Genomic DNA, 24587 nt, shown 5'->3' with positions numbered 1-24587 from the left:
GCCCCAGCCAGTACAGCACACAGCTCTAAACGGGGAATTGACAGTTTCTTGCGGGGAGCTACACGTGATCTGGCCATGATAAAGGCAGTGTGGACCTCATGTTCTGCCGATTTAAATCTCAAATATGCCACTGCTCCGTAAGCACTCTCTGACGCATCACAGAATACATGCAGCTGGAAAGTTCCCTCTTGGGTTGCTGGGGCTATGTAGCATCTAGGCAGACAGATTTCTTGTAGATACTGTAACTCACTCACCCACTCTTGCCACCGCTGGAGTAACTCGCCCTCGATGGGATCATCCCAGTTCCTGTCATTCTGCCACAGACGTTGAACAATAACCTTTGCCCGGGTCGTGAAGGGGATGATGAAGCCCAGTGGGTCGTATTGAGAGGCGAGGATGCTGTAGATATTTCTCATGGTTGACTCCTGAGGAACCACTGGCCGACATCTGTAGGCAATCTGGTCTGTGGAGCAGTGCCATGCCAAGCCTAAGGTTGGTTCTTGGGGATCTGGTTGGTGTTCAGTCAACCACAGCTCGCAGGTAGGGGACTTTGCTTCAGAGGGGAGATGAGCAATGGCCTCTGGGTAGTTACTTGCCCACTGTCGGATTTCGAAACCACCAGTAGATAGCAACTCTCTGATGTTATCGACAAGTGGTCGTGCCTGCAAAGCAAAGGGCAGAGATTGCAAACAGTTATCGACATAAAATGAGCGCAGCACTGAGTCTAGTACTTGTTCATTGCCATCTTTATGATCCTGCACATGGCGCTGAAGGGCATACATGGCACAACAGGGGCTGCATGTGGTTCCAAAGGGCAGGACACACCACTCATAAATGTCCGGGCTCCGATCTCTTTCCATATCTCTCCACACGAATCTCAGCAGGGGCCGGTCGTGCGGAAGAAGCCGCACCTGATGGAACATACCTCGTGTGTCCCCACTCACAGCAACAGGGTGCTCCCTAAATCTCAACAGGACACCTATTAAGGATGGACCGAGAGTTGGACCTGGTAGCAGCTGATCGTTAAGACAGTCTTGCCTGTATTGGAAGGAACAGTTGAAAACTATCCTAGGCTTATTGTTATGATGCACAATATGATGGGGAATGAACCAGGATTCATCTGTGCGGTTTGCCTCTTCAGGAGTGAGTTTCCTTACATAACCTGCTTGTTCCAGTTTGTGTATTTCTGCATTGTACACAGCCGCTAGATCAGGATCTTTAATCAGGCGCTTCTCTGTGGACCGAAGGAGAGCCATCACTGCGTCATGGTCAGTTCGTAGTTTAGTGGAGTCTCTGCGGCGGAGCAGAGGAGTAGCATAATGAGCTACTCCATCCACCTGTACACGTTCTGTGGTTTTCTGCAGTAACTCCAGTGCCTCTTTGTCTTGTTTAGAGCGAGTTACCTCTTTCTCTGATCGAAAGGGGAGCACATCTAACTGCCACAGCTTCTCAACGTTCTGTCTTAACGCTTGAGAAGGAGATGGTAACAGGGATGTGTGCAGACATGAAGCTTCAGTAGGTAGATGTAGAAAGGTAGCCGGTCCCTGGATGGCCCAACCGAGGTTAGTGTTGACAGCAACAGGGCTGCCTAGTGGACCGACTTTGACAGGTGACAGAGGGGTGATGAGCTGGACATTATCTGAGCCTATAAGAAGCATAGGCTGCACATCCTTAAATGCTTTGATGGGAACGTCGGCCAGATGTGGATATCTCTGACGGAGTATGTCCACTGGGCAGGATTGTTTTGCCAGATTAAGTTCTTTAGCAGTGAAGACACGTCTGATGTGATGTTTGATTTGGGGAGAGCTGGGTGCACTCAGTTCAAAAGAAACCGATGCGCCTTGTAACTGTGACACCTCCTGCCTGATGGTTCGTAGTTTGAGGGACTCCTCTGTGATATTTAATTGCAGGTAATGAACCGCTGCAGATAAAACAATAGTCCGCTCTGATCCATCGTCAAGAATGGCATAGGTGGACAGAGATCGCCCATTGTTGTGGAGGGTAACTGGGACCACTTTAAGCATGACTCTGCCTGAATGAGTGACTTGGTCCAAATACACCATGCTGGAGGCTGTACTCAATGTCAGGATACTCTTGTTTGGGCGAGAGGCAGCTTCATGAAGGATCTGCAGGTGTTGTTCTCCACAGGTGGCACAAGGTTTCTTCAGATTGCAACTGTCAGGCTGGTGACTCCGACCACATCTCCAGCATCTCTTATTGTCATTAATCCATGTAATAATCTGTGTAGTACTCAGCTTACTGAAGTCAGAACAGGAACTCAAGTAATGTTCTGTACTGCTACAGAAGGGGCAGTAGGGCTTAAATTTCTCTCTTTTCTTCCCTTTCATAGGTTCTTTACTGTCAGTAGTGGCTGAAGTGGTATTAGCCGTCGGTGTTGTAGGCTTGTCAGTGCCATAGTAGACTGATGAGGATGTCTTTAATGGTCGTGATGACTTGTCTCTACGATCTGAGCGGGGTTTATCAGATATGTAGCTTTCTGTAGCCCTTCGTGATATCTGTATGGCCTGTGACTTCCTCTCCAACCACTGTGCAAAGTCAGGGAGAGTATAGGTGTTAGCTGAGTCACTCTGCAAGATGCCCTTTGCAAGACAATATTCAGCAAAACTGTCTTGATAGGAGAAGGGGAGTTTACTCAAAAGCCTGTCCACATGGGAACCACACTCTAGTTCGCTCTTAGCAGCTCCTTCCATGGAGTTTAGTAGTCCCACCAAACTACTAACTGATAGAGCAAAGTCTTCAAACCCCTGTGCATCTCCAGCTTTCACTGTGGGAGCTCTCAAAATGTTGTTAATTTCACCTTGGACTAATTGGCGTGGTTGTCCATAGCGCTGCTGTAGAGCCTGCATTGCTTTACTGAAGGGCATAGTGTCATGCACATACCTCTTTGCAAGCTGAAACGCAGGAGGAAACTTTAGATGATCCAGAAGTACTTGGAATTTGTAATCCTCAGACAGATGTGGGTGTGGTCCCAAAACTCCATCCAGACCTTTCTTCAGTAGCAGGAAATCACTTTCTTTTCCTGTGGTGAAGCGGATCAGGTTGGGTTTTGGGATGCCATAAGAAGAGGAAATAGCCATCTCCATCAAGTTCGGTCTCTGAGAGGAAAGCAGAGATGAGGAGTGTTGTGGGCTGCTCTGAATTACATCATGCTGTGAACTGACAGGTGCAGCTGGAGCAGGATGCCGATAGGTATACTGTGAGCTAACAGCAGGTGGCAGTACTGGTGTAACGTATGGCTGACTGAGAGGTGGGCCTGAAGTCCAAAGCGGATAGCCTGGAGAGGGCATGCCAGGCGGCAGCGTGACAGGGTACTGCATAGTGCCAGGGATACTAAACTGAGCAGCACTGTGTGGCACAGACCACTGTGGGGTTGATGACTGCCAGTTCAGGTCTCTTTGCTGATACCAGGGAGGATGTGGCTGTTCTGTTGCTGTAGATGCAGACCGGGGTACCACTGGTGTTGGCTGAGCAGCTGATGGCATGGAAGAGTGGACGTATAGAGGGGGCTGAGGAATAGGTCGGTTAACAGGGAGAGTAGGAGCTGTTGACTGTAATATTTGAGGGTTATCAACATGATGAGCTGTGGAAGGGGAGGTCTGCTGTACAGTATGAAACTGAGGGCTAGGTATTACTGGAGATATGGGAGGGATGTTTTCTAGTCCGCCCATAGGAGGAGCTTGTGTAGGATTATTATCCACAGTTAGTAAAGGCATACTATGGCTCCGGACCTGGGTTTGTAACTGTACTTGGGGGGTTCTTTGGCCAAAGTTCAAAGACACTTGTATAGCGCTCTGTATCTCCCTCATCTGCTCCTGTACCTGGGTAACACACTGCTCCATCCTCCTTATTCTCTCCATCTCTGGTGAGCCATCGATGCCAGCGATTTGGTGTATTGGAGTAGCTGCGTTAGTGTTCGGTGGAACTGGGTTAGTCGGCTGTGGGAGATAGGTCCAGATGAAGTCATCCAGATATCTTGGAGCCCTATGTGGTCTCCTTTGCCGGGCACCTTGTTGTTCTTCATCATATCGGGATGTCGCCATGTTAGGAAATGCTGTAATTAATCCGGCTCGAAGGACCACTTGAACTGGACATGTGTCAAAGTCAAAAGTCAAAGTCAACTTTATTTGTCGATTCTTCCACATGTACAGGACATACGGAGAATAGAAATTGCGTTACTCTTCAATCCCTAGATAAATAGCAAATGAACATTTAAATATATTTAAATATAAAAGTGATTTAAAAAATGCAAGTAAAATAATTAAAAAGTAAAAATTTAAATAAATACAATTTTACATATAACAAGAAAGCTATACAATATACAATATAATGGGTAAGTGACATTGAGTGTAAACCAGGCAGAGTAGTGCAAATAGGCAAATAGTGCAAATAGTGTGTGCTTAATAGACTGGCAAATTACAGCAGGATTTTCCTATCCTCGGTCAGAAGGCACAGGTGACTTATATGATGAAAGAGAGGGTCCACAGCAATGATAATTAGGGTTCTTTTAATCCAAACATCTCCAGAAGTGAATTCGTGTGAGTATATGTATATGTGTGTGTGGTTCTGTAAAATAACAGAAATTACAATTAGCAAACAATTAAAGTCAACCAAACTGGTCTAAATAATACAGAAAGGGTTGAACAGAAATGACTAAACACCACCCCCTGGTGGACACAAATGGGCTGCTGCACAGGGATAGACTCCATCTTTACTTTGGGCAGCTCAGTTCACAAGGGTAGCGCCATTTTGGTCAAATCAGCGTGAATATACAGTGTCTCGTGGCTACACGAACAGCTGGAAAACTCTACTAAGCATCACCCAATGTACATAGCTAAGTATATGATAAGTTACAACCATAGAACAAACAAATACAAGGCACTTACTTATCATTCACGCACACGCACTACACATGTTCAGTACAACAGCCCAGCTCCACCAGCGCTATCAAGGTGGACCAGCGCAAACACAAACAAGGGATGGGAGGAATGTACCATCTTAGCAGTGGTTAGAGGGGGTCCGTGGAACAGTCTATATACACAAATCACAGGGGTTTTCTACAAGCTGGTTTCAGTCATTGTACAAATGTGCTGTTTATAAGATTAGAAAACTGCAGTATAGCTGCCAGAGTGACCCGTCAAAGGAACTTGTATAAAGGGGAGACAGTTTTCAGCAGTCCATGTCTTATCCAGGTGTTTGTGCGTATGTTTTCAGTTATGTGATGATGATGCCATTCAAGCGTCAGGCCTTGGTGGAATTCTCTGCAGTGGAGAGTGCAGACCGCTGTGTGTCCTGTGGAGCCAAGGAGCCAGTATACATCGCAGGTCTTTGCTTCCATTCCTTTTTACTTGGTAACATATACTCAAATGTAGCATACTGTTTGTGTTTATATTTTTCATTTTGTCATCAGGTCAACAAGCATACTTTAATTATTCCACATCCAAAAGAATCACCAGGCCTACAAATGCTGACAACCCCAACAGTGGGAACAAAGTGCTTCTGCTGTCCATACAGAACCCACTCTACCCTATAACAACGGTAAACACACATACAGATCCAGAGGGACATCTCAGCTCTCTTTTCTTAAGTGTACCTTCTTCTTCGAACAATAACTCATAGTCTTTATGATCTGCTGATGGATGTGGTTTATATCTTGCGTGTTTTTTAATCATTTATAACTCATAATTAAGTCGTACCGTCTGTCTTCTTTAAATGGAGGGGCAATCTGAGCAGAACTTTGCACAAACATCAACTCTTTTGATTTTTGTATTCATCATCCCTGCAAGTGTGGTGTTACGATCTCCATTTGCATATATTTTTTAAATTTATGTTCAACATATGTCGCCTGTGCCTAACTTAACCATCACCAAAACTTTACACCAGAATGTGTTTGTGTAATTCCTATGGAAGCCCGTTTCCGCCACTAAATAAAAACAAAAAAGCTAGTATCCATAACTCGAAATTTCGAGTTATTTTCTCGAAATTTCAACTTATTAACTCAAAATTTTGAGAAATATAACTCAAAATTTACTTTTCTCAAAATTTCAAGTTAGCTCTACCAATCAAAAATATACGTGAATGAGGTCGCTTTCTTGTTACCCGGAAGCATATGCTCCCCTCGGGCAGGAGGCTCCGGCCCATTCGCACCAGAACCTCTCGCCATAAGAACAGTTTCTTCCCCTCTGCTGTTGGACACACGAACAAAAGTTGTCATTCAACTTTTGATCTCCATGTTCCTTCCTGGCAAAACTTGAGGTGCCCAACACAAACACTGACTGTTCCCACCACTGTTCCCACCACTAACACATGACCCTACGCTGTGTTCACTGCATCATTCCATGTTTGGCACTGATCACCACCTGCACTCATGTATATACTGTATCTATCTACGTAGCACTTTTAATTCTTATTCTTATTTTTATTTTCATGTCTATTTAAGCGTAATTTATGACACTATGTTTGCACTGAAGCACCGCAGCAATTTCCTAATGTTGTAAACCTGCTCAACATTTGGCAATAAAACCCTTTCTGATTCTGATTCTGAGAGGAGCGCGCACTCAAAAACAGATCCCAACAAATTTGCTCTCTTTCACGAGTACGTTTGCTGATAGTAACACCATGTGATTCAGCTAATAACACGGGGATTTCATCATTTGTGAAGCCAGGCTGAAAACACTCAGCAATCTGTGCATTCACGACTGGATGTAATACAGCTTAGCTGTAGCATTTGTAGCTGAGGGCTTCAGCTTCCGGGTAACGAGGAAAGGACGTCATTCACGTAGATTACTGATTGGCAGCGCTAACTTGAAATTTCGAGTTGCTTTTCTCAAAATTTTGAGTTAATAAATCGAAATTTCGAGTTAATATGTCGAAATTTTGAGAAAATAACTCGAAATTTTGAGAAAATAACTCGAAATTTTGAGTTATGGATCCTTTTTTTTTTTTTGTGGCGGAAACGGGCTTCCATAAATTTCTGCTACATCAGGTGTCTCAGTTATATTTGTCATGATTGCCATTGTGATTTGGCTATAAAGAAATATATACATAAAAGTGAATGGAGTTAAAAATACAAAACCATCACTGTTCCAGTTACATGTCTTAACCTTCATACATGAAGGTCTCACCATTAGAAACTCATAGATTAACGCTAATGCTGCATTTTGTCTTTTTGTGTGTGTGTGTGTCCAAATTGATGCAGGATGTTCTGTACACTGTATGTAACCCCATTGGCAGTGTGCTGAGGATCGTCATCTTTAAACGAAATGGAATCCAAGCCATGGTGGAGTATCCTTACTGAGTGGGTGAATCTGTGTGTTCCTCACACTCTGCATCATAACAGTTTACCACACGTAGCTATCTTCAGTGTGTCACCGAGTGTTCTCATGGGGCGTGTCCAAATACATGGGCTGCATCCTTCCGGTGCCGCATTTGTAGGCCGATTACGTCACAGTGACGGGATACAGGTGTATCCTTCGTGGCCCAACCTATCCCAGAATTCAAAGCCAATTTCGGTTTACAACAATGGCGGCAGCTACTTAGTCAGGGCTCTAGAGTGCGACCAATTTGGTCGCAAATGCGACCAAATTTTTCAGTGGTGCGACTAAAAAAAGATATTTGGTTGCACCTGTGCGACCAAATGTTCGGGTAGCAAAAAAAAAAAACTGCAACCTTCCCTGTGGTCAACAACAGACACACATTTTGCCCCTATCGTGGACTAAACCAATCAGAGATAGTAAGGGGCGGGACCTCTCTGATTGGCCGTGGTCCAGTTGAAAGTGCAGGTGGAAGTGGGAGGTGAGTAGCTTGAATAAAGCGATATCAATTCATTAAATCCTGACTTTTAAATATAACTGTGTTTTTGCCAGAAATGCCAGATTCTCAGATTAAAGCTCACAAAACCATTTCAACAACAACCAAACAGCAAATGAGAGCAGGTACACGGACTCCACACAAAGACGTAAACACAGACCCGACGCATCAGAATCAGCTTTGTCTTTCTCGACTTTCTCACCCGACGGCCCGTAGACGGACACGCTGTCGGAGCTTAGCGGTTCTGATGCGTCCGGTCCGCGCTGTGTTTACGTCTTTTTGTGCTGATTCTGAGCTGCAGGTTTTGTCTCTCCAACCAAAATTCACCGAGCCAGCAGCAAAAGAAGCAGCAAACTGCGCTTCACATTTGATCAATGTCGTCATGCATTTTGCTGTTTTGCTTCCACAACTATTAAAATCACACTTCATGCACAGCTAGCTCTCTCTCTCTCTCTCTGTACTTCAAGAACAGTATCCCGTCTCCAATCTCTGTTTTCTGTATTATTCATTCGCTTATTACCCACCAGTCTACCGTTGTTTACAGCGCTGTGGCTGCTGTCTTTTTCTTTTCTTTTTTTCACTTAAATGACCTCGGACAAGAAAGCCTATTTTTTCTGTTGTTCAATACTGAAGAAATTTAAACTTCATATGCAGAACATTGTAGAATATTTTTAAGGTTATCTGCTATAAAAAGCCAGACCAGGAAAATCTCCTTCATGCTTTTCTGTTTTATTCTCAGTTACTTTCACACAAAGGCATCTGCTGTGATGTTCACAATTCTGATGAAGTCAGTACTGATAAATGATCAGAATTATAATATTTCTGACTGTCTGAGGCTAAGTTGAATCGAATCGGGACTTTGAAAACCGGAATCGAATGGATTGTAGAAATCAGTGATGATACCCAGCCCTATGAGCAGCCTAGGCACGACAGACGTGGATGTAGCTGTAATAGGAAAAGAACTATTGCTAACTTTTCTGTTAAGGCCTGATGCTTCTGAAATTAATAGCCAGTGCTCTGACACGGTGTCATCAATCTTTGAATGCTGAGAAAGCACAGTGTATCCAGAAAAACACATTATATTAATTATTATAAAATCTGTGTGCGCCTAACTTTTGTGGTGGTACGCCTAACTTTTTAAAGTTAGGCGTACCGGTACGCCCATGACAAAAAGTTAGTCTAGAGCCCTGTTAGTTTTAATATTACTCTTATTACTGTTTCTGGGACACAAAACAAACTTTTAAGATATTTTCAGAATGTAGCTGCGTAAACTTCAAATATCTGCTCGGTTTATCAAGACATCACATATTTGTAAAAGCGTTCCGACGTTTTCCGAGACGTCTGTTACCCACCAGCTCGATAGCTAGCCCGGGGTTCAAGCCTCACTAGAGCCGGCGAGAACAGCGGACTCCCAGCACATCGTTTTCAAAACACCCGCCGTCTTTCACTACTCAGGTTAAACATGACATATGAGTCACTTAGATAATTTCAAAATGTTATTGTTTGGCTTTTTTCAGTCTTTTATTTGTTCCTGAGTAAATCGGTTTGGCTGAGATTAAAGTTCTAGTTTTTACACAGCTGAATAAACGTCAAACAGAAAACTGATTAAACAGTAGTGTGAGACGGTCAAGAGTTTACTCCAGTGTCCTGTTATATTTTAGACAGCAAGGAGCAGACGGCCGAGTTCATTAAACGCCCCTGAGACAGCGGTGACGCAGATCTGAAGGCTTCACCGTCCAATTTCACAGCTGCTCGCTTCCGGCCTACCCGGCCTTCGGAGGACCTGGCGCACCTAGACCGCGAAGGCCATGTCCTCAGGAGGATGCAGCCTATGAATTTGGACACGGCAATGTTTTTTGTGAAAGCCCTAAGATCCTGCCCAAATTCACGTTTGGTGTTTAAACTATAAAAATAGGCATTTCTGACCACATCCAAAATCTGCAGTTTTTCACAATCTGTGGGTCCTCTTTGAACATAACTCTCGTGAATTTCAAGGGTTGACTGTATCCTTGACACTCATCCAGAGAGATATGTTTTCATGCATTATTTGACATGAATCATTTAGTGCTTTTCTTCCATCATCCATCCTTTCTTTTCCACTCTTCCTTATCAGGGTCGGTGGGGGGGCTGGAGCCTATCCCAGCTACCACAGGGCAAGAGGCAGGGTACACCTGCACAGGTCGCCAGTCTGATGCAGGGCTACATTCTTTCTTGTCATTCATAACCCTCATGCTTAAGGATCCTAAAACAGAGAGTTTTGGAAACACTGCTGAGGGGGGTTTATGTTAACGGCTGTGGGAGTGCGTGTCAGCCTGCAGTGGCAGAAGACAAGACTCGACACAGAAACCCATGTTCATATTCTGTTGGCCACTAAATGTAAATTGGATTGTGTCTTATGTCACAGTAGGGGTAGGTTAGTGGGTGGTTCTTAATCGCCCATACAAGTGTCTGTCTCTTTCTATTTGCACTGTAACAGACTGGGACCAGTCAAGTTTGTATCCTGCCTTTTGTCCTACAGTAACTGGTCTGATTCTTTTCTACTCAGAGTCCTCAAAGAACTTAATACAGCGTGCCACATTCACAAGCACTTTCTGCTGTGATTTTAAGTGCTCACTAACTAACATTCACACACAGATGGATGCATCAGAGAGCAACTTAGGGTTGGCTAATGGTATCTGGCATGCAGACTAGGGTGAACCAGGGAGCGAACCACCAACCTTCCAATCAGTAGATGACCTGCTCCACCCCCACCCAAGCTTACAGCACCTGTTATTCCCAGGTGGTCTCCCATCCAAGTAATAACCAGCCCCAACCCTGCTTAGCTTCCCAGATCAGACGAGAGCAGGCGTGCTCAGAGTCCTTAAGTATACCAGGCTGGGCTGGACGGTAATCTGGCATACTGGACATTTGACCAATGGGGTGACACACTTTTGGTCAGATGTGTAAATTAAAGGGATGGTGCACACCGGCCCTACATGCTACAGCAGCCCATTCTTTCATTTCCATTACTGGCACTGTGTTTCCCACTCAAATCTCTTAACAGTACCTACCTTTGCTGTGCACTCACACAACTTGTAGAACGGAGTGTATTTTGAAAAAGGTGGAGCTGAAAAGCCAGAAAAAGAGAAAGAAACAACAAATAAATGCAGCAAAATGTGTCTAATTAACCGGCAGGTTAGCTGTCTGGTCTGCTGGTGCTGCATGGTCAACAGTCAAACCAGCAACTAGTAACAAGCCCTCACATTCACAAAAGGCTGCTGTTGCTAGCACCAGCCATGGAGAAGTGCAGGATTAACCACAGTCCCAACAAGAGTGAGGAAGATGCAGAGCAAGGAATAATGTATGTATTTTACCCATGCTTCTATGTGGTTTCATTGCCATTATTGAATGTAGCTATGGATAAGTATCTGCAAATGTATGTCATTTATATATCTCTGTGTTTGAACGTCCTCTCCTTAACCAAGCTTCTGCAGATTTGAGTCAGTTCAGTGTGCTCAGAAGGCGAAAGCAGCTCTGAATGGAGCTGACATCTATGCAGGTTGCTGTACACTAAAGATTGAATATGCAAGGGTAAGAGAAACATCAGCAGCATCCACAGTGTTTTTGTGCTATGTAGACAGCACTGATTTACCCTGACTGCAAGGTTTCCTGCGGCAAACGATACTCAGAATGTGTTAAATCTACTTTCTACCAACCTGAGTTAGTTTTATATACAAATAAATCAAGTGTACTGAACCTGTTTGGGTTCTCAGTATAACCAGTAATAGATCCTTACCCACACCAGAACTAAATCTCAAATGTTACTCTTAAATTTTGCACATTTCAAAATACATTTTAGAATTTAAATGAATAAATTAAATTGGTTAATTTCTTTTTGTGCACTTTATGCTTTGTGTCATGAAATGACTGTACAGGTATACAAATGTGTGACAAACTCATAAACTGTTGATGCACTGCAGTGTTTGGAGTTTTCTTCAGTGGCTTCTGAGACTCTCCTTGGTATCACAGATCCATCCAGCTAGATCGTGAATCTTTTTTCATCTTTCTTTTCAACAGCCAACACGTCTGAATGTTATTAAGAATGACAACGAGAGCTGGGACTACACAAAACCATACCTGGTCAGACGAGGTAGGTCAAAGTCTCCCTTTTAACTTCAGCCGTACGGTCAGACTCAGACAGGTTGACTGTTTGAGGTGCTCCTGTCTTTTTGCAATACTTGAGCTGCTGTAATGTTGAAGGTAGGACTGTTTTCAGCATGAATTCTCTGTGGGGACATATTCACCTTCACTACAGCTCTTTTAGGAAACCTTTTAGTGATTTGTGAATCCGTGGCCAAATCTTCAGTTGTTATTTGCCTGTTTCTGACTGTGGATTCAGTGTAGTCCTGAAAATTGTCCCGGAACATAGTTCTCCATCACACCGAGACTCCTACGCCTCCTGCCTCTACATCTCCAATCAAAACACTCTCATATCAGCCAATTTCCGACCTCTGACAATCTTGCACCTCTGCCTACTGTGGGGAAAGAGAGAGAGACACATTGAGGGACAGTGAGAGAGCAGAGAACGTCAGGCTGGCCATGCACAGCAACTTTCTTCCATCTACACCTTTGCAACCCAGCAAAGAGAGAAAGAGAGGGAGAAAAAGAGATGGATCTCACTCCTGCTGACCACCATGCAGCTGCTGCTTCAACATGCCCAGGAGCCACCTTCCCTGCCACTCGCTGCAGGATAGCACTGCCTCCTTTCCACCTATTTTACCCTGTGTTCTTAATCTCCTTTTGTCTGCAGAAGTAGTCTCACATAGCCTGACACCTGGTCTGCACAACGTCTTTTGTTCTCCAGAGCCTCGACATGTTAGATTTAACTTTCAGTGTTGCTTTTTTATAGCAATCTTGCATGTTTTTTACCAAACATCGACATAACAAGTGAAATCAAATCCTTGTTTCCTCTTCAAAATCTGATGAAAACACCTTATTGGGTAATAAGTTGAGTTTCTGGCTATGTGATTCTACATTATGAGTATCAAAACTCTGCTCTCTGTTGCTTTATTTTGTCTGAATTGGAGCTGTCACAATATCAGATTTTTAATGACACCTTACTGCAAAAATGGTATCCAAAAACGATAAACTAAGAACTATCTTTACAATGTTGCTTATAATTAAGATAGAACACTAAATTGAGAATTTCATTGGCTGTTACAGGTCTGAAAAACGGAGAGAAGCAGATACAGTAGCTATTCAGATGACAGCTAAATATTCTGGTAGATAGGCATGTGAATAAATAAAGACTGTGAGTAGGCGTGTCAGCTTCCTTCACATGTGTATCTGGGTTCAAGTGTCTAAATTTGCCATGTAGTTAAAAAAGCAGTGTTGGTGTTATTGCAGATCCTCAAATATGAAACGTTAAATAGCAAATCTCAAATGAGACTGAAAGACTCTAAATCAGTATTAATTTGAACAGCAAGTTATGTAACTCGAGAACTACCAAAGGATTTAGGTTAGTTAGCATGAACATGCTCTTACCAAAGACAGCCTCTAGTGTGTCTGAGACAGAGTTAGCTGTTGACCGCCAAGCCTTTGAATTCTTGGTGGAAAGAATCAAACAGGTGAAAAAGTGCTGACTCACCGTCAACCACACGGCCTGGTTCTGCTATCAGCCAACCAGCAAAGGTACACGAATCTGCAAACTCTAAGAAATACTAACTGTGAAAGCCAGTATATTGTGACAGCCTTAATCAGGAGCTCTACATTTAGCCATCTAAATCTCCTTGATTTGTATATTTTGATAGAAAGATTCATTACTATGTATCAGTGACTTGTTTAAAGCCAAAAGTTGTTACGTTGTATTACTGCATGAGTGTGTTGTGTGATCGCAGTCCTGTGTGGTCCATTATCTGAAACTGTGTGATGAGACTGATGTTGGAGTCAGTTCATCCTGAATTCACTCAATTCAAAAAAAACTGTTGTTTTTTTTTCAGACAGCACTGATTAAAAATTGCCCGACATCTGAAAGCGGTAAGCTCACAGCCCCTGGCTTCAGTCTATGGCAACATTAACAGCTGCTGCCCAGAGTATCAGCTTCACCGTGAAATGTTCTTTTGATATCCACAGAGCATTATTTATTATTTGTTACAGTCTCTGTGAGACTCTGACATTCCCCGAAGTGCCATTAACGACCACTAAATATTTTAGTTTTGGCTGCCTAATATAACCTTAAACAGCCTTGTTTTAAAATGATTCATTAAACGATTGTTTTTGTGATGAACTGGTCCCAACTCTGTTTAGTTGAAATAGTCACTAAATACATTTTATCTGCTGTGTTATATGATTTCATGGGGGTGCACTGCATTGACACAGACTGGGGCAAGTCACCAGTGAGGCTGGGGTGTGTTGGGGTCTCTGGTGGAGTATGAAAATGTATTTCTTTATGTATTTAGCTTCCACAATAGTGGTTGCTAGTACCTTTACTGCTCAGTTTTAGTTTGCTTTATATTCCCTCTGTACTAGCTGCTCTTTTCTTGTGCTGCTTTAATCATTTCCACCATCCAGCACCTACATGAATGAATTTGTGTTCCTTTGATAGAAGTTATATATTTGGAGATAAAGTATCTGAACTTCAGGGACCACGCCTCCAAACACGCTCCTTCTGGTTCTCATCTATATGTGTTCCCCCAGTTCTACAAGCTGTTCGTTCTCGTTTACATGCCCCTCCCTCCCCTTTTCAATTCTTTAACTTCTTAACTTCTATTTAGTACATGATGAGCCGCCAGTCTCCTCTGAGGCCTTCCCCAAACCACAGCTCAATTCATGGCCAACCATTCACCATTATCTACTAAAACGCTGTCAAACCTCAAATGAGGACGTGGGCCCAGCTAGTGAACTGTATTTTTATACATACACTTGTGCACGTGTGTTTGAGGGGGACTGTATTTAAACATGGCTGCTACAGTAAACCATCACTGGGGAGACTGCTTTGGACCTTCTCTAAATGAGGCACTTTGGGGAAGATTCACATAAATATGAAGTATTATCTTGGCATGAAATACATTTTTAGATGATCAAACAAATCATATTTTAAAATGTTTTATCTCTTATTTTTATCTTTATAGCCTTACAGCTTTTACCAGAATGTCCAGCCCTGGGCCCAAACCTAGATTTGTTTTTGGCTGTAATATGTTGTGTCAGCTAAAACAGGTTAGAATACTAGCCCAGAAGACTGATGCAGTTCTGCACATTACTGGCAGCAGCCAGGTGGTGTGAACGGCCTCTAAAACTGGGTAAAGCCACAGAGCCGTTTGGGTCCCTCCCACACCACAGAAGAAGACCAGTCACGCTATCACAGTGACTGTGCACCCCTTTGTTAGTTCCTTGTGCTAGTGAAAAAAATGCAGCAGTGTTTCAAGCTACAGTGTTCTGAGGAGCACCAGCAGCACATCAAGGAACCCAGAATATCGGTTGTCTGAAACTCTGTTCAAGTAAAAGATCCCCTGTTTGGTTTGAGAAGGAGAGGTTACGTCAGGAAGAGCAGCCACTGAAAACTCAAATCAAACATGCAAAGTTGCCCTCTGTGATAAGGGAGCAGCTGGAAGTAGCACAGAGTTCTTTTTCCCTGCACTGCTGATAAAATAAACATGCTCATCAGCCACAGGTTCTGTTGCTTTTGACTAACAGAGCCATTCATGGATATGGTTAAACTACCCAAACAAGGTCGCCCTGGCTGCATAGGGGGAAGTGGTTGATGTTGTCAAAGGGTACGTTACCAGAGGAGAGCATATAGCTATGGGCTCATAGACTGACCTACATATTACTTGTACCTTTTACTTTAGTAGCTGCGTTTAGCATGAGGTTATTAACCTTATGGAAATGGAAGCGGACTGATACTGACGTGATACTTTTCTACTTTAAATTCAGTTCAGTTCAGTTCAATTTCTTTATTGTCCCACAAGGGGAAATTAGTTTGGCAGAAGGATAAAAATAAACAGAACAATAATATAAAATAATAATGACAATAATAGTGAGATAAAATGATCATCACTTTAGACAGCAAGTCACGTTTAACCATACATTCATACAGTGAGCTCTATCTACTTTCATCCACAGACAGCTGAGTGCATCTTCGAACGCCATTCGTCTCTGACTTTCTCTGCTTCTCTGTGCCAATGTGCATTTCCATCAACCTGCCCCTTTTCTTCTACCCTGTCATACTCTGCTGCTTTCACTCCTCCATGTTTTGCACGTTCATCATTTTGTTCCTGCAGAGTTTTTGGGTGAATAGAAATGTCAGTCCCCGACGTGTTCCTGTGAAAGCACGCTTCTGTGGGTTGGGTATTGATAGCTGTTGGAATACAGACTGCATCAATAGTATGTCCGTTGTCCCACTTGAGAAGATGGGGTGCTAGAGCTGCTCTATGCCCTGCACTGGAAGGTCTGACCATAGTGTAGTCCTCTCGTTAAACAACAACCTGTAGCAACCACAGTTGTTGCAAAGGTAGGCAAATGCGGCTATGTACACTTTGCATGTTTGATTTGTGTCTGCAAACTGCACTTAATGAACCACACACCTAAGCTTAATGACTGTTGACCACTTGTCCTCACATCCTGTGTAATTAATGCGCTGGAGAGACCATTCTTGGCTCACCTGGGACCACAGGTGAAAACGTCTCTTGACGTTCTTCGTTTTGTATTCAGACCAAATCTGGGAGTGCATGATACAATTATTAACAGCTTCACTCCCATGTAGATGGTATCTGATGCATGTTGAGAATCCCCTTCTGTGGGTTCTGAAGTCCGTTCATCCAATAACTGCTGCTACTATTAATCTATCATAAAGAGGACATGATGTCAAAGGGGTTTGCTTTGATTCGCTTTTGTGAGATCACACGATTGTAAAAATATACTGTCCATGAAAGAAATTGGATCATAGCACAGTGATTAGCATCCAGTGGATCCTCTATCTTGGGAGGAGGTGCAACTCCGTTGGAGAGCTGCATCACAATTCAATCACAGACAGAAATTTGGGTGAATCTTATGTTACATATGGGTGATGTGCATATAATGTAAGCTGAACATTTAACAAACGCAAACAGAGACCAAAACATCAGCAGGTGTAGGTGACGGATATTTAAACATACATAAGCTGCAATCAATACAGTCAGATGTACTGGTTTGTTTTGGCTCGTCAACTACAGATCCTCTCACAACATCTTAGCCTGTTGTCAGACAACCCAAAATCATGCAGTCAGGGTCACCCTCAGCAAAGACGCACACTGAGCTTATCATTATCATCATAGCAGATACTTTAATACACAAGCAGGCTCAGAGTGCAAAACAAAATGATCTAAATCTGCTAAGCTTAGCAGGGGAAAGCAAAAAGAGTATTTTACTGTTAAATTCTTGCCAGAATACAAAAATAGTTAGTGAATTATTTATATGATAAATTTAACACCACCTGGGAGCTGAGAATTTATTCTTTAAATCAAAGGAAAGTTGCATTGAAGCGTGTTGTATGTTACTTTAATGACCTGATAGGTCACACAGTACTGTGAACCCTTTGATTTCACTGCAGTGCATATTTCTACAGTGTAATGAAAAACTGTTTGTCACCTACTTGACTTCACTGAAATGTTTCAGATTGTCAAGCAAATTTTAGCCGTTGACAAAAACACAGTAGATATAAAACGATGATTTCATTTATTCATGGAAAACAGACAAACACATAAATACACAAATCCAACCTCATGTGGAAAGTAAACGTAAAACTGGTTGTGTCATCCCAGTTTGATTCACTGAAATGGAGTCCAGTTTGTCTCCACTATCCTGAGCAGAGATGGGTTACGCGTTACTGTAATCCGATTACTTTTTCAAGTAACGAGTAAAGTAAGGGATTACTGCAAAAACGGTAATTAGATTACCGTTACTTTCCCGTAGGAACGCTGCGTTACTGCGTTACTAAAACCATGATTTATTTTGCGAGAACGTCTTATGACAGTGACGTAAGCGAGTGCGACGTTCGTGACAACAGCTGTGTGCAGATCAACAGTGGATCATATATCGAGTGCAGGAGAGAGTATGAGCGTGCAGCGTTTAAAGACGATACATAAACAACAACTTAAACTAACTAGACAGGAGATGCTGAAGGTAGACGACCATGGATACACACACAACAAACGTGGAGGACGCAACAACTGGCAGGGAAAAACACAGGGCTTAAATACATACTGAGATGATTAGGGAATGTGAAACAGGAGGAGAGTACAGCTGGGACTCATCAGACATGACAAGACAAGGGGAGGCAAAACTCAACACATTGACATAGTACACAGACTTTCAAAGTAAAACAGGAAACTGAACAGACGAGGACTAAACTAGGGGATACAGTGACAGAAATCAAACCCAAGAGAATCAAAACACATCATGAAAACAAAGATAACTAATACAAACAGAAAAACACTGAGTCCACAGACTCAGGACCGTGACACAACAGCTGTGTGCAGATCAACAATGGATCATATATCGAGTGCAGAGAGAGTATGAGCGTGCAGCGTTTAAAGCGTGGAAGTACTGACCTTACTTTGAGTTTGATTCCATAAAAAGGGACAAAAACATTAGTGTCCGCTGTGCGTGGGAAGAAAACTTCTTTTTACAGCGAAAAAAACCCCTAAACTTCCAACAAGCACCGAGTAGCTACGACGTAATGGGAAACTCACAGAGAAACTCGCGGATTCTTCCACTGACCGCGGCACACCTGCACCAGGGTAAACCTCCGCCTACCCCACTCCTACTTTACAGGTGAAAATAGAGCAACAGGACCGCTGAGTCTTTGACTTTATTTATTTTCTGCTGTGTTTTACTTGCATCTATTTGAAAGACTGAGTGTAAACACACAAAATATTTTATTTTATGTGCTGGAATGTGCAGAAAATAGGTTTAAATGTTAAACTAATTTCTTCCAGTCAGTGAATGTTGCAGATAATTAAATCTTTGCTTGATGCATAAAGTTAAAAGATTAAAACTGATAAAACAAGTTTTAAAAAGAGACTTTTCCATTTGATTACATTTTGTATGATGGATTATGCAGAAAAAGTAGAATTGGGCTGAAAGAGCTATCGCTTTATCACCTCTTCAGGTTGTAAATCGTGTTTTTAAAAGTAACTAAGTAACTAAGTAATTAATTACTTTTGAAAATAAGTAATCAGTAAAGTAACTGGATTACTTTTTTGGGGAAGTAATTAGTTACTGATTACTTTTTTCGAGTAACTTGACCAACACTGATCCTGAGTGGGTGCATATTTCAGCCATGTGACACAGTGATTGATCCACAGCACTGCAGACAGACGTGTTGTGGATAAGACGCTATCCTGGCAGTACGTATGGGACCGATCGTCAGAAAGTCTGTGTCATGTCAGTGTGCCTCCAACATGTGTGTAGCATATACAGTATGTAATGCTTTGATGGATGAGAGTTTTGATAATGGTCATGTTTTTATCATTGTGATGATAATGTAATGCAGGTTGATGTTCTTTTGTGCTGAGGGAGAAAAAAGAGAAAGCTTGATGCCTCACAGGTACTGTCTCTTTCTTATCTCTGTTCACATGTGTTTGTATTGTTTTTCCTGCTCTTCTCTGAATAAAACCACCACAAAACTGTTTTTCTTATTTTTTCACCTCCATTACCACCATAAGTAGTTTTGTTGTTATTTTTTGGGAGCAGCTGGGATTAAATAAATAGAAATAAATGTGTACAAACACACACAAAAAACTACTGTAGAAAATCAGCAGCTGCTCTTCATTTCACTTTGAAACCTCACATTTCTGATCTTTTTCATTTGAAATTCTGATCTCTGCATGGCAGATGGCATCGATAAAATCTTCTTTTTCTTGAGTTGTCATGTGCATAGCATGACCGTTTTAATTTGGCCAACTCAACTCAACCGGAAACACAATGAAGGCATATAAAGGACATTAATAACCTTCACATGTAGTCTGCCGCTGAGCATGCTTGTTGTGCTCGTGTGGATTTACAGCTGTTAAAACTGAGAGTTTATCTGATGTATTAAGCAGCAGCATTCTTAGTTGTCTGTGTTATTCCCAGTCCAAGAAAATGTCACAATGATATTTATTATAATACTGTAATATAATGTAATATTTAGGAAAGCCAGGGCAATATTTCAGTGAATCTGTGTGGCAGAGATTTGTACCAAAGAAGTGGCATGTTAGTGTCTCAGATCTCAGCTATTAGCAGCATCTGCCATGGCTCTGCAGGACTGTGTCGTTCTCTTTCATGGGCACAGTATCAGATAGAAGCTACCCCTCAGTTCCAAATGAATCCCACAATAAACATAGATGGAGGAAACAGATTTCCTCTGTGATGTTTCTGCAGGAATATGAACACTGGAAGAAACGGAGGCCTTTTTGTCAAACTGTAAATCCTGCTTTAAAAGAGCGTTCAGCTGAACTGTTTCATGAATGCTCCAGATGTGAGTCGTGATTGATCAAACTCAAAATTGCAACATTGCATCATTTTAAATGTAGCACTGTTAATAACTGGCTCTGATTTTTAAAGATATAGTCAAGAATCCAAAACACTGTCTCCTCCCTGTAGACGCTCCGCGAGGCCTTTGAAGCAGCCAACTTCAGCTGCTTCTTCTTTGTTGGTCTCTTTTCCTTCAGTAACTGAAAAGCATGCTCTGTCGGGTGGAGATCAGGTCTTGACCACTGAAAGGTTTCCCACCTCTTTGCTTTGAGACACTCTTGGGTTTCTTTGGCAGGATCCATTTGTACTGTGAAGCGCTGTGTAGATCCATTTGACTGAACCTGAGCAGAGAATCTAGCACCATACAATTCAGACTTTTACCAGCAGACACATCATCAATAAACGCCGGCGACCCTGTTCCACGGGCAGTCATTCATTGCTGCCTTCCACCATGTCTGATAGATGTTGTGGTACACTTTCCATTTCTTTTGAATTCTTTACTATTTTCATCATTCTGGTGCATTTATTTGGGTTTCAGCTGAAACTCTTTTAGATGGTTTCCACCTTGTTGTTAACCTCCTGTATTTCCGTTTTTAGGATTAACTTGCTTGTTTGGAGCTGGGAACTGAACTGTCAGCCTTCTGATTAGTGGAGGACACTTTCTCTTGTCTTCTGGTTGTGTTTTTTTACTTTGTGACTGTCTGTCAAACAGTATAATGAAGTAGAGTATTATTTATTTGTCACACATTAAGACTTAATCATCAAGTTAATCGCTGAGATCTGGGAGCACATAAGCACTGCCAAACATAGGCTCAGTCAGACAGTCAGACCCAGCCCGTTCAAGCATTCGGCCTTAATGGACCATTTGATTGGTACTAACAGATCTCTAACGAGGCAGTGAATGAATGAAACACTTTCCAAGTGTTCTTTAATGTCATTTAAATCAGTATATGTGAAATCTTCTCGCATTCACATAATTGGTTTGTGTTATCTGTATTTGTATGTATTTCAGACCGTGGAAAGGGAAGACAGAGACAGGCCATTTTAGGCGAACACCCATCTTCCTACAGTGATAATGGTTATGGTAAGTAAGGATTTTTCACAAGCATGAAGACACAATGCACAGTACAAAGACAGGAATAATCACAATTAAATAGAAAATAAAAACTCATTTGATGGCAAAAAAAGACACTCGGTTAACTCTTTGCCTTCTTTCTCTCGTAGTTGATGTTTTGTCTTTCCGTCATCTGCCAGGTGTCTGACCTGGTTCTGCTGAAGACAGCTTTTTGTGTTTACAATGACTTCTTCCTTTCGACTGTTGTGAAGGCAAAGCACATGGCAACAGTGACCTGGTTTCTCTCTTTGATGCTTCGAAATCTACCTGTTTTGAACTCCCACTATGTCGATACATCCACGGGGCTAAAAAAGTTGGAACACTGAGTAAAATGTAAAAAAAAAAACCCAAAAGAAACCCCAGAATGTGATGATTTACAAATCCCGTAAAGCCATAATATATTCTTATATACATCTCTAAAGTTAGAAATATCCTGTCTCAGAGTGACGCTGAAAAACTAGTTCATGCATTTATTACTTCCAGGCTGGACGACTGTAATTCATTATTGTCAGGATGTCCTAAAAACTCCCTGAAAAGCCTTCAGCTGATCCAAAATGCTGCAGCAAGAGTACTGACAGGGACTAGAAAGAGAGAGCAGATTTCTCCTGTTTTGGCTTCCTGTTAAATCCAGAATTCAAAATCCTGCTCCTCACATACAAGGTCTTAAATAATCAGGCACAAAACCTGGAGCTAAGGGGGCAAAACGATCGCATGAGTGCTGCTGTTTGACTGAGGAAGAATAAAGTAGTGGTGGTAAGCCAATAACATGACCACTTAAAGACAAAGCAACAAGGTGACATATACCAGTATTATAAATTGTGTTGATAGGCCTCGTAAAACCAGAGTCATGATAAACAATATATACGCGTGTTTGTTCCTCAATAGTTTCGTCACGTTTATCAAATCAAATCAAATCAAATCAAATCAAATCACTTTTATTGTCACATCACATGTGCAGGTACATTGGTACAGCACATGTGAGTGAAATTCTTGTGTGCGAGCTTCACAAGCAACAGAGTTGTGCAAAATACAATAATGTAAACAAGCAAAATACAAGAATGGCTACATCTGAAACTAATAAATATATGTACAATATATAATAGTATATGCATTTCTGGATGTGTATACTAAATATTTTTCTACGTGTGTGTGTGTGTGTGTGTGTGTGTACACATATTTTACAAATTAAATAGAGTAAACAATAAATAAAATATATAAAAATATTGTTTACGGTCTAAGGACAGCGCAGCAACACTCTGCTTATGAGCAAAAACAACCCCAGAGGGTTAAACATTTTTTTAAAGTAACGCAATAGTTACTTTTCAAGTAATTAATTACTTTTAGAATCTTGTAACTCAGTTTCTAACTTAGTTACTTTTGTGGAGAAGTAACTAGTAACTATAATTAATTACTTTTTCAAGGTAACTCGCCCAACACTGTGTAAAAGTACAGGGTGGTCCATTTATATGGATACACCGTAATAAAATGGGAATGGTTGGTGATACTAAAGTCCTGTTTGTGGCACATTAGTATATGTGAGGGGGCAAACTCCTCAAGATGGGTGGTGACCATGGTGGCCATTTAGAAGTCGGCCATCTTGGATACAACTTTTGTTTTTTTCAGTAGGAAGAGGGCCATGTGACATATCAAACTTATTGGTAATGTCACAAGAAAAACAATGGTGTGCTTGGTTTCAATGTAACTTTATTCTTTCATGAGTTATTTACAAGTTTCTGACCACTTATAAAATGTGTTCAATGTGCTGCCCATTGTGTTGGATTGTCAATGCAACCCTCTTCTCTCACTCTTCACACTCTGATAGCAACACCGCAGGAGAAATGCCAGCACAGGCATCCAGCATCCGTAGTTTCAGGTGCTGCACATCTCGTATCTTCACACCATAGACAATTGCCTTCAGATGACCCCAAAGATAAAAGTCTAAGGGGGTCAGATCGGGAGACCTTGGGGGCCATTCAACTGGCCCATGACGACCAATCCACTTTCCAGGAAACTGCTCATCTAGGAATGCTTGGACCTGGCACCCATAATGTGGTGGTGCACCATCTTGCTGGAAAAACTCAGGGAACGTGCCAGCTTCAGTGCATAAAGAGGGAAACACATCATCATGTAGCAATTTCAAACATCCAGTGGCCTTGAGGTTTCCATTGATGAAGAATGGACCCACTATCGTTGTACCCCATATACCACACCAAACCATCACTTTTGTTGTTCCAACAGTCTTGGAGGGATCCATCCAATGTGGGTTAGTGTCAGACCAATAGCGGTGGTTTTGTTTGTTATCTTCACCATTCACATAAAAGTTTGCCTCATCACTGAACAAAATCTTCTGCGTGAACTGAGGGTCCTGTTCCAATTTTTGTTTTGCCCATTCTGCAAATTCTGTGCACCGATCTGGGTCATCCTCGCTGAGATCCTGCAGTAGCTGGAGTTTGTAAGGGTGCCATTTGTGAGTAGCTAATATCCGCCGAAGGGATGTTCGACTAATGCCGCTCTCCAGTGACATGCGGCGAGTGCTGCGCTGTGGGCTCTTGCTGAATGAAGCTAGGACAGCCACTGATGTTTCTTCATTAGTGACGGTTTTCTTACGTCCACATTTTGGCAAATCCAACACTGAACCAGTTTCACGAAACTTAGCAAGCAGTTTGCTAACTGTAGCATGGGAGATGGGTGGTCTCGTAGGGTGTCTTGCATTGAAATCTGCTGCAATGACCCGGTTACTGCGTTCACCAGATATCAACATGATTTCACTCCTCACGTGTTAACCTCTTCGACATGTCAATGGCTGTGAACAAAGAGAAACTTGTAAATAACTCATGAAAGAATTAAGTTACGTTGAAGCCAAGCACACCATTGTTTTTCTTGTGACATTACCAACAAGTGTGATGTGTCACATGGTCCTCTTCCTATTGAAAAAACAAAAGTTGTATCCAAGATGGCCGACTTCTAAATGGCCACCATGGTCACCACCCATCTTGAGGAGTTTGCCCCCTCACATATACTAATGTGCCACAAACAGGACTTTAATATCACCAACCATTCCCATTTTATTACGGTGTATCCATATAAATGGACCACCCTGTAGAATGGAAGCAGAGCCTTCAGTTTTCTTCACCATCTTCTGGGTCTGGGGGTGGATTGCCACTCCGGGGATGCT

General features: G+C 42.2%; 1 protein-coding gene across 1 annotated transcript in view; it reads left to right on the top strand.

Annotated features, from left to right (window-relative positions):
• LOC147316557 (heterogeneous nuclear ribonucleoprotein L-like) overlaps positions 1–24587 on the top strand; it is an 87237-nt gene that overhangs the window by 32576 nt on the left and 30074 nt on the right. The window contains exons 3-8 of the mRNA XM_086260112.1: positions 5233–5342; positions 5429–5556; positions 7217–7302; positions 11301–11397; positions 11884–11956; positions 21311–21382. Coding sequence (XP_086116238.1) covers positions 5233–5342; positions 5429–5556; positions 7217–7302; positions 11301–11397; positions 11884–11956; positions 21311–21382 — 566 coding nt within the window. The remainder of the gene's footprint in view (positions 1–5232; positions 5343–5428; positions 5557–7216; positions 7303–11300; positions 11398–11883; positions 11957–21310; positions 21383–24587) is intronic.

Source organism: Aulonocara sp. 'chitande type north' Nkhata Bay, linkage group LG13 (assembly GCF_057382095.1).
Source record: "Aulonocara sp. 'chitande type north' Nkhata Bay isolate Kocher_YH1m ecotype deep benthic linkage group LG13, A_spYH_male_GT1.1, whole genome shotgun sequence".
Taxonomy (NCBI): Eukaryota; Metazoa; Chordata; class Actinopteri; order Cichliformes; family Cichlidae; genus Aulonocara; species Aulonocara sp. 'chitande type north' Nkhata Bay.
The sequence above is the reverse complement of the archived record's forward strand: the minus strand, read 5'-3'. Positions and strand labels throughout refer to the sequence as shown.